The sequence below is a fragment of the Typopeltis vanoorti genome, chromosome 19, assembly GCF_054136105.1.
Source record: "Typopeltis vanoorti isolate ZY-2024b chromosome 19, IOZ_Tvanoo_1.0, whole genome shotgun sequence".
NCBI lineage: Eukaryota > Metazoa > Arthropoda > Arachnida > Uropygi > Thelyphonidae > Typopeltis > Typopeltis vanoorti.
Genome location: NC_143567.1, coordinates 40,000,292 through 40,011,052, shown reverse-complemented (window position 1 = coordinate 40,011,052; position 10,761 = coordinate 40,000,292). Strand labels below are relative to the sequence as shown.

The following is a 10,761-nucleotide window of genomic DNA, read 5'->3' as shown; positions in this document are numbered from 1 at the left end:
TTTATAATGCAGTATATATTTATTGTGTTTATGATTACTAATTTTGTTCCTATAAATTTAAAATTATTATATTTAATTAAAAGTATTAGATTATGCTACACGTTTTAATTATAAACTTATTTAAAAGAAAGATTTTTAGTCATAAGCTATTTGAAGTAATGTTTTGATATGGAAAACCATAAGGATAAACCCAAATGTTATTTAATGAACGAATGCAAACCCAATTCTTTAATGCAAATATAAATGTAACCAATTATGCGCATTGAATTTACATTTATTCATAGAACAAAAACATAAAATTAAAAAATATATATTAATGCTTCTCTTGAATGGGAGTGTTGTTCATTTTGGAATTTTTTCTTATGGTCATTCCAACAATTACAATTTCCTGAACCAGGGGAACAATGATAATAAAAACAGCAGCAATGTATGTCCAAAGCCTTGAGACAGATGTCCACACTAGAAATCCAGTCGATTCCAATACTCGATTTAACAACATCATTCCAGGCCAGAGAAAAATTAAAGTCACTGCCAAGATTATTCCCAAAGTATATGCGGTTATGCGAGCCCTTCTAAATACGCTTTCAACTACTTTTAGAGGAGGCTTCTTCGAATATTCTTTGTTATCGTCTAATTTAAAGTCCTCTTTGTAAATATGTGTCCAGGGATTCAATGGGTTATCGATGTTTCTTGTCTTTTCCCATTCTGCCTCTATTTCAGCTTCGGTCATTTGTTTTCTGGTTACCATGGTAACAATTACGCAGAAGATTCCTCCACATACGATTGAAACAATGTTGCCAACTAACATTGGAAGTTCCCTTCCGGTATTGTAAATAAAATTGGATAATCCTTCAGGATAGGTAGAGGCTATCGCCAACCATGACACTGCACCACATATGCTTCCACCCACAGCTCCAGAAATCATGCCTTTATCATTTACTCTAGACCACAGTATAGATAAAGTAATTGGACAAACCGAAGAGCCAATGAGTATGCCCGTGAACAAATATGTCCACGAAAGGTTTAAATTAATGGAATAAGTGAAAAGGAAAAGTGGAATGATTAAGATGGTAGTCCAGACGATACACCAGTTCTTATACCCGAGTAAGCACTCCATGTATTCGCGGTACTCACCATGTATTGAACATGAAAAATGTGGCTTTACTAGACGTCGACATTTATTTCGTTCAAAATTATCGAGTTGACACTGAGTACAAGAAATCATGTCTGTACATGTACAGGTCTGGGCGTCAGGCGAGATAGCAGAGTGCATCTGTCCACACAAGATGCATTCTCCTTCCTTCATTCCAGACCTATAAGAAATCAAAGAACCAATTAAATTCCGTTTGAATAACAGTAAAGAGAAATAAATACATCAGGTAACATCTCGAATGTCATCTAATAAGTTTATTAGATGACATGAATAATTATGAATGATTGGATGTTGTGTAAAATATTTAACAAAATTAGTACTTAGTAATTAGTAACAATTAGTACTTCACGTATATTATTCTTACCTGAAGGGTGACAGATAGGTCTGATAAACATCGTATATAATGAGAGATGACACAGCAATAACCTCTGCAGATCCAGTAGACATAACAGCCATCAAGAGCATCACAATCATGGCGTAATCTCCTGTCATTCCAAGAATTACATGGGCTACAACTGGAGCTACTAGACCTATATGAGAATATTTTATTAGAAAACGCCGATGTTTGTACACTTTAAAATGTATGCTGTTAATATAATAATTGGCACACGACCGGAAACTCAATGAAAATAGTTATTACGTAAACAAGTTTATTCTGAACATATCGTCAGCCATATATACTTATACTTTAATACTTATATATTTTCTGACATAGGGATTGCTATGGAATCGGAAAAGGGTTTTGATATTTCTAGGTGTTTCTAAGTGATTTCTAGGTGCCAAAGGTTATATTCTCATAACCTGTCTGGTAAATTTCGAAACGTTTTTAAGTGTTTTTCTATATTTGGATATAAAATATGCTTGGATCCATAAGATCCTCTATTTCAATATCTTACCTATGCCAAATTGAATCGATTGAGACCTATGATTTAGAAATTTGATTTCTTAAATCTCCCAACCTAATACCAAATAGTTCAATTCTATCTAAAATATGGATTTTTTCTGACCATATTTCAGTTGTAACTTTTTGAGTGAGATTTCGACAGAATCTTCTGAAATTTCGCGGATAGAAATCCTATGTTGTTATATAGCCAGTAAGTGAAACTCAAGATCGAGAACTACGATCTATATGAGTTCCAATACCGTAAAACTATCGGCGAAGGCAATTCGAAGCAAAGGTGGAGCAAACTCCCTCACTATTCTTGATATTCTCTCATAATGTAAAACACAGCTCCTAGGAGATATGTAAGTTCCTAGTGAAGGTATGTAAGTTCTTTTCACTAAGCTTTGATATCTTCCAGGTCTACCTACTCACTGATGAGACCTCAAAAAAAAAGGTTGAAACCGGTCTGGGTAGTGACCTCCCCTCATAATGCAATGACAGTATTACATCTCCTAGGAGCTGTGTTTTACATTTTGAGAGAATATCAAGAATAGTGAGGGGGCTTGCTCCACCTTTACTTTGAATTGCCTTCGTCGATAGTTTTTCGGCATTGAAACTCATATAGATCGTAGTTCTCGATCTTGAGTTTCACTTACTGGCTATATAACAACATAGGATTTTGATCCGCTTAATTTCTATTAAGTTGCCAGAAAACTAGCCGTTTGGCTTTTAATTACTTCAAATTTCGTTGACTAATTTAGAGCATTAATATATATCCAATTTACCTTTATCGACATCTTCTTCGGAGAGCAGTTCTTGCCCCTGGAAACTGCTAAACCCCAGATAAGCTAACCCAATTGTAGTTGCAAAGGAAAATGGAATGGTGAACCACGTCAGTCCTCCGAGTAGAAATCCCCAGACACCCTAATCGCCAATAGGGAAATTTATTAATGCAACGTTCATGAATCGAATGAATACTTTACCTGAATTATTAAATTAATTGAACTAAATAATTAATAACCTTATCACTATCATCATAACCAAACAGAAGTGAACATGTATAAGAAGAAACTGAAATCCTGGCACATATTGCCAAACTGCATTCATTTAAATGCACTTTTAATATAGAAGAAATGCAGTATATGTGAATTGATATTCAGTTAAAGGGATAATGTTAAATTCCAGTTAAAATATTAAAGAACAAGGCAAACATTTCATATAATAAACTTTAAGTCTATTTAATTCAAATCGAACGTTATAGTAAATTTTGATACTTCATTATGTTTTGATACTTTAGATTTCGATACTTACAGGCACAATATTAAGTTCTTTCCTGATAGTTTAATTATGACTTGTGTTGTTTATTTTTGCACGGAATGAACTTTTCGCATCATCTCCTCGAACCAATGTGATCTTTTAAATTCAAATTTAAATTTTTTAAACGACTAAAAGTAGATTGAACTACTTCTGCCAATTAATGAATACACAGTGGTAATCTCTACTAATAATGCAACTCTAAAAAAAATAAAAAATAAAAAACATCTCTATACATATGCTATCTTCGTAATTCTAAAAAAAAAAGGCTTGAATCAACCTCGCTAAATTCACATATTTGGTTTCATATAATAATAAGCCGATAATTGTTTGCTTTCAGATTCCACCACTAGACGGCAGCTCTGATAGAAACTATAAATGAATGTATCAATTCTACATAATATACGTTAGATGCTTGTTTCCGGTCATTTTAGGTTTTTAGATTAAGAGAAATTTCCTTCGGGATTATACTAGTTACTACATATAAATCTTTCTAAAATTTCATAGAAAATATTACATATTCATCGATGCGACTAGTTGTAGTAACAACCATTGTTTAATATGAAACGCATTTCACAATACAGAGGGTGATGATATCATGAATAGTCATTATAGAGCAACTTAATAGAACATGAGGATTTGACTGTAACAAATATGACCATATTGCCACCAATTGGTGAGAGTGATCATAGGGTCTTGACTTGGGAGGTGGCTAAAGGTGTAGAATTTTCAATTAAGACAGGGTACATGTGGAATTATCGGGCTGGAAAGTATGACAAGCTTAGGAGTTTGATTGGTTCAGTGCCATGGCATGTACAACTTCAAGGACTAGAAGTTGATAGTGCATGGGAGGTAGTTAAGAAGTGCTTGCATGAAGCAATGGCTGACTGTATACCTAGAGTCCGAATAATAAATCAAGTAGGGGTTAAATGGATGAATAACACCATTAAGCTTGAGCTGAAAAAGAAAGAAACAATTATGGAGGGAATTTAAGGAGAAAGGTGACCGGCAGGCACATGAACGGTATAAAGCGCAGGCCAGAAGGGTGACGAGTGTGGTAAGAAAAGCAAAAAAGGATTACGAAAGAATATTGGCCATGCAGGCTAAAGAGAATCCTAAACAGTTTTTTAGATATGTAACAAGTAAAAGGAAAAATGTACATGGCAGAATGATTTTAAAGAATGCCGATGGTAGGGAGGTAACTGAATCAGTTGAGATAGCTGAGTTACTGAGTGAGCACTTTGCAAGAATATATCATCCAAGGGGTGACATTGCAGAAACGAATAAACCAGTAGATTATACGGGAATTGTGGTGAATGAAGTGGAGGTGAGTAGTCTATTGCATAACCTCAATGTCAATAGATCTGTGGGATTGGATGGTATACCAGCTCGTGTTGTACGAGAAGCAGCTAAAGAATTGCCATTACCCTTGACCATTTTGTTTAATTTGAGACTCGGGTCTCGGTTAGTCCCGAACGGTTGGAAAGAGGGGAAAATAGTTCCACTGCATAAAGGTGGTTCCAAGACTGCTGTTGTAAATTACCGACCTATTAGCATATCAGGAATCATTGTCAAGGTCTTAGAGAAATTAGTCAAGAAAAGAATACAGGATTGGATAGATGAAAATGGGATATTGTATGGGGGACAACATGGTTTTGTGAAGGGTAGATCATGCCTCAGTAACTTGCTCACGTTTTATAACACAGTGACGGCTGAACTGGACAGGGGTAATGGGTTTACAGTGATACTACTGGACCTTGCCAAGGCCTTGATAGGATACCACATGGAACCCTAATCAGTGAACTGGAGCAGATAGGGATAGATATAGGGTTGGTGAGATGGATAGGAGGGTGGTTGAAGGAGAGATACCCGAGAGTGGTTTATTCAGGAGTGGAGTCTAAAAGACGTCTTGTGACTAGTGGAGTGCCGCAGGGCTCTGTTCTTGGACCACTGCTTTTCAATTTGTTCATCAATGATATTGGAAAGGATTTGAGAGGAAGTGTTCACTTGTTTGCTGATGATGCAAAGTTGGGTAGAGCAATTGTGAGTGCACAGGATGTCAAAATTTTACAGGATGATTTGGATAGTTTGGAGGACTGGGCTAGGAAAAATGGATGTCAATTTAATGTGGCAAAGTGTAAGGTTATGCACTTTGGGCTGAAAAGAATAGCTGCAGTATATCGCATTGGTGGAACCGTACTCCAGGAGATTGATGAGGCCAGGGATTTGGGAGTGTTGGTGGATATGGAGTTGAAGTTCAGGGGGCACATTGCAAAAGTGACTAAAACAGCTCACCAAATCACTTGGCTTCTGAAAAATACTTTAACATGCAGAGACAAACAAGTTTTTGTTCCTTGTATCGAGCCTTGATAAGACCCCATCTGGACTTCTGTGCCCAGTTATGGGCACCAGGGTTTCTTCGTGATGGGGAGGAAGTGGAGAGGGTCCAGAGACGAGTGACCAAGATGATAGCAGGTCTGTGGAATGAACCTTATGAGAATAGGTTGGGGATTTCTGGGTTGCAGAAATTGAACGATAGGCGAAGGAGGAGTGATATGATTGAGACATTCAAATTACTGAAGGGTTTTTATAAGATTGATCCAGAAGATATTTTTGAAAATATTACTGGTGGTGGGAGGACTAGGGGCCATGCATGGAAGCTGGGCAAGAGCGTGGTTGACAAGGGTGTTAGAGCTAGGTTTTTTACTTGGAGAGTGGTGAATGAGTGGAATAAGCTTCCAGAGTCTGTTGTGGGTGCTACGACCATGAATGAGTTCAAGGCAAGATATGATAGATACTGTGTGAATGTTGAATAGTTGTTCTTGACATGATGTTGTGTCCTCCCTCGATGAGTTTGTCGACTCCTTGGAGTTTCCCGGAACAACAATAATAATAATACCTGTATAGGTTTTGCTGCTACGCTGCTCTGCCAATATGACTGGTCGCAGTATAAAGCACCAAAGCTGCCAATAATGTTGATGACACCAAAGGAAAGCCCTCCACTTGAAAAGAACGTCAAGTAACTTCTTTCTGCATTTCCTTCAGGACTTTGTACACAACTTAAATACTTGAATACATTGTCCGAGCTACCAAAGATGTTCTCTTCATTACCGTAAGGATTGTAGTACACCTAGGAGAGAAAAAAACGAATGGTAATTTGAAGAGGATATTTATGAATTTAGTGTTTATGTAACTTTGACTGTTCATGGAACTTACCTCCACTACCAAGACTAGTAGAATGATGAATATAACAGTGCTGTTGAAATAGGAAACGTAAAACGTTGCACCTAATCCTCCAATCAGAGTGTAGCATCCGATGATTGCGCTGAGAAGAATGACTGCCATTTCTTGACTCATTCCGATCACCAAACTATTGAGGACAGCACAAGTAGCTAGGATGAGCATTGCTGTCACAACGATGTTAGTGAAGGCAGCAAAAGTGCAGAAGACTAAGTGGGTTGCTTTTCCAAACCTTGCCCTGATCACCTATAAGTTAAGAAACGATTCAAGTTATCAATGTACTACGGAATCGTTTCTTGAGGGATCTTATGTTTTTATTATTTTTATTTTATTTATTTTTGCTTTTAAACTTAATTATATCCTGAATGTGATATGTTACTTACCTGAAGAAACGTCTTGGCTCCTGGAGCCCGAATTTTTAACTGAATGGACAAAACAGAGAATAGAAGGACCTGCACTGTAGCACCTGCAGCATACCAATAAGGTCCACTGATTCCATACTGGAATAAAGAAATGAGACTATAAACACAAATAAGGTAATATTGAAATGCCGATTCATATCTTATGGGCTTTTTAGCACAACTTTAAATATAAACGAACATAATATAGAGTTTTACCATCTTATGCTTAGCCTTTTACAGATTATTTTTCGGAGCTTTTGACAGTTTTATAGAATGACATTATGAATAATTACGTATTAAAAGCTACGAATTTTTGATAAATATGTGATATTAATGAAAGAAAGGTATGAAGAAACTAAAAACAATTTTTAAAAATTTAAAAACAATGAAAATTATTTTAAAAGCAATTTTAATTGTTTTTACATTTTAAATTTTTTCGTTTTAAATATTTTTAATATTTTAAAATGCTTTTATTTTTAAGAAATATTTTTTATTTTTTAAACTTTTTAAACTCTTTAATTTTTTTAATATTTAAAATTTTTTAAACTTTTTAATTTTTTATATTTTTTAAATATTTTACCTTACTGGCAACAGTACAAGACTGCAACAAGGTGGCACTCCATGTCATCTGGGAAACGATTGTTGTAGCCGTGAGTCCAATAGATACTTTACCACCAGCATCAAAAGCAGTATCCAGGTTATTCGCATCATGATACACAACTCTCCGTAAAGTGTGAAAAATGTATGCAATAAACGCTGCCACGAATCCTATCACTACAAATACTCCTATGGCTTTATCAAATGCAACTGAAGGGCGTAGTCCGAACTGAAGAGTGACGTTCACCCGTTGTCGGATTATGTCACGGCTACAATGGTCGGGAATAACTGCAAAGGTTGGTCCAAAATTACGTGCAGATCCACGTGAACTAGGAGTCGTCTTGTTCGCATCATCGCTTGTACACGAAACTCCCAAAAAACAGAACATGAAGATTATTATTGAACTAGAGAACATTTTGGCAAATGAAGTCAGTCGAATGAACACCACTGCCCTCTGTTGGAAGATAATGTTAAAAGTATTCATTAGTTCAGGGCAAAGGTAATTTATTTCTCTAAATATTATATATATATATATATATATATATATAATATATATATAATATATATATATATATATATAATATATATATAATAAATAAATATATATATATATATATATATATATATATATATATATATATATATATATATATATATATATATATATATATATATATATATATATATATATATATATATATATATATATATATATTAGAATTAGACAGCACGAGATAGCAGAAGTTGTTTACGGTGCTCTCTCTTCCCTAGTAGTCTTGGGCGATTTGTCAGTGACGGCTAAGGAGTGGTTTTGACTACTATTCAGTCTCCAAGAAGTTAAGGCTTAATTCTTTTCATACTCCCTTTGAGGAACCAATGGCATTAGCAGATTTATTTATTATTTATTTAGTTATTAGATAATAATGAATAATAATGATTTATTAACATTTATACATTTATTCATGATCTTAAGAAGACCTACCTCTTCATAGTCACAATATTCAATGTCTGCTTAATTTTTTAATTAGAAATCTTGTTCAATTTTGATAGCAAAAACGTCTCCTGGTCCCGGTAGTATTTCTCCGATAGTTCTAAAATTTTGTGGTATAGAATTTGCTTTTGTTTTGCGTCCTTCTAAATACTATTTTCTTCCTGTATACCAATCATGCAATTTGAAATCTAGCTCATATCCAAACCGTTTCTAAGAAGAACAGCAAATCGTCATCATCATCTTATCTGTGATTTCTCTCACCTGGGTGGTTTTGAAAGTAATGCCCCAAATTTTAACAGTTCAAATACGCTGCTACCCGGAAATCTCTGAAATAAGTGATCATCGTGGATTACGGCCCTCAATCAACCGAAAATCTTCTTCCTTATGTCATCCCTAATTCAATAAATGCCATTGAAAAGTTTAGAGAAATTCTGCAATTGCTTTTTGCATTTCTAAGGTGTATACTTGGTTTGGCATTAATATGGATTGGAATAATAGCCAAGAGAACTTAGTTTTGCAGGGCAAGTATTACAAACTGTAAATTGAGTGTTCCCAAGCTTGTTTCCCTGTGCGGAATTGAAAATTGAAATTCGTGAAAAGGAAATCATAATTGGTGCATATGAGACTGACTAACTCACTTTCCGTTCTTCGTAAACAGACGCGTCGGCCTCAAACGTACAATGAAGTTAGCCAATATCAGAAGAGTGTAATATGGACCCAAGTAGGTGGCTCTGAATGCAGTATGAGTGTTGGGAATTGACCGAAAGATAAAGAATACTAGACCAGATCTTGGGGAGAGGGAATAACAATGGGTTGGACTATTTAGAAATACTGCCAAACCAAACTGTAGCTGTTCGGCGAGTGGAGCATGTTAGTTCTTCTGACCGGTTTGTTTGTTTGAGAGGAAGAAAAAAATGAATTTCCGGGAAGAAAAAACTGCTGATCTTCCGAATGAGACAAACTATGTTCCTCCTTAAAATACCTTTTTAGTGTTTCTCGCATCCTCACAAAACTAATGCGTAATCGCGTATTGACAAAACTACGGAGTTTTCACTAGAGGTGACCTTGATGAAATCTAAATTAGCGGAAGGAATATCGTAGATTGGATCTAGAGAGAGAGAGAGAGAGAGAGAGAAAGAAAGAGAGAAACAGAGAGAGAGAGAGAGAGAGAGAGAGAGAGAAAGAAAGAGAGAAACAGAGAGAGAGAGAGAGAGAGAGAGTACTTAATGTACTTTAGTATTTATGTAAATTAATGTGTTTTAATTATATGTCAATAGAGTGCTGCCTGATTCTTTAAATTACAACACTCTTCCTAAACAAACTCGGACCTGTGAACTGGAAACAACTAAGGCAAGTAGAATGGTGGAACACTTTTAACCACATCAAGATCAAGATAAGATAAGGAATAGTGACGTGATTGGTTGTTGAGATGATGACCTCATTGTGTGTGTGACGCCATAAGTTTGGAATGTTTAGAATTTCCCTGGGGGCATATGTGTCAGTGGCTTCAGTTCTTGTGTTTTAGTTCACGTATGGAATTATGGGTAATGGTAGAGATAAGGATTCGTGTCGTGATTGGTGGAACACTTTTAATCACATCAAGATCAAGATAAGATAAGGAATCATGTCATGGGTGTGCGTTGTTTTCAGATGTAGATACGTGACGTAATTTGTTAGTTGTAAATAAGTGACATTATTGTTTTGAATGGAAAAAGGAGATATATTAGTGGATAAGGATTCGTGGCGTGATTGGTGGGGCACTTTAAACAAGATCAAGATAAGATAAAGAATCGTGACGTTGATGTGTTGTTATCAGATGTAGATAACTGATGTAATTTGTTAGTTGTAAATAAGTGACGTAATTGTTAGTTGTAAATAAGTGATGTTATTGTTTTGAAAGGAAAATGAAGATAGAATAGTGAATAAGGATTCGTGGCGCGATTGGTGGGACACTATGAACAAAATAGGGGTAGGGTGAATGGGTAGCGACGTCCGTGTCTTGAATGTACGTTGTTATAACTTGTAGATAAGTAAATTGTTTGCGTATGGCATTATGGGTGATGGATAGTGATAAGATAAAGTTTGGAATGTTTGAAATTTCACTGGGGGCCCTGATCTGTCAGGGATATCACGTGATGTGTTTCGTTCACATATAGCATTGTAGGTGTATTTAGAAATAAGG

The 10,761-nt window shown here is 35.5% G+C and overlaps 1 protein-coding gene across 1 annotated transcript; it reads right to left on the bottom strand.

Annotated features, from left to right (window-relative positions):
* Positions 1-313: 313 nt before the first annotated feature.
* LOC150096017 (uncharacterized) lies at positions 314-7,976 on the bottom strand. Its single transcript, XM_090409594.1, has 7 exons — positions 7,572-7,976; positions 6,974-7,090; positions 6,545-6,836; positions 6,250-6,452; positions 2,822-2,960; positions 1,518-1,683; positions 314-1,313 (listed from the first exon to the last, which is right to left on the bottom strand). Exons 1-7 carry the CDS (start codon positions 7,974-7,976, stop codon positions 314-316), a joined length of 2,322 nt encoding a protein of 773 aa, XP_090265720.1.
* Between the last annotated feature and the right edge of the window lie 2,785 nt (positions 7,977-10,761).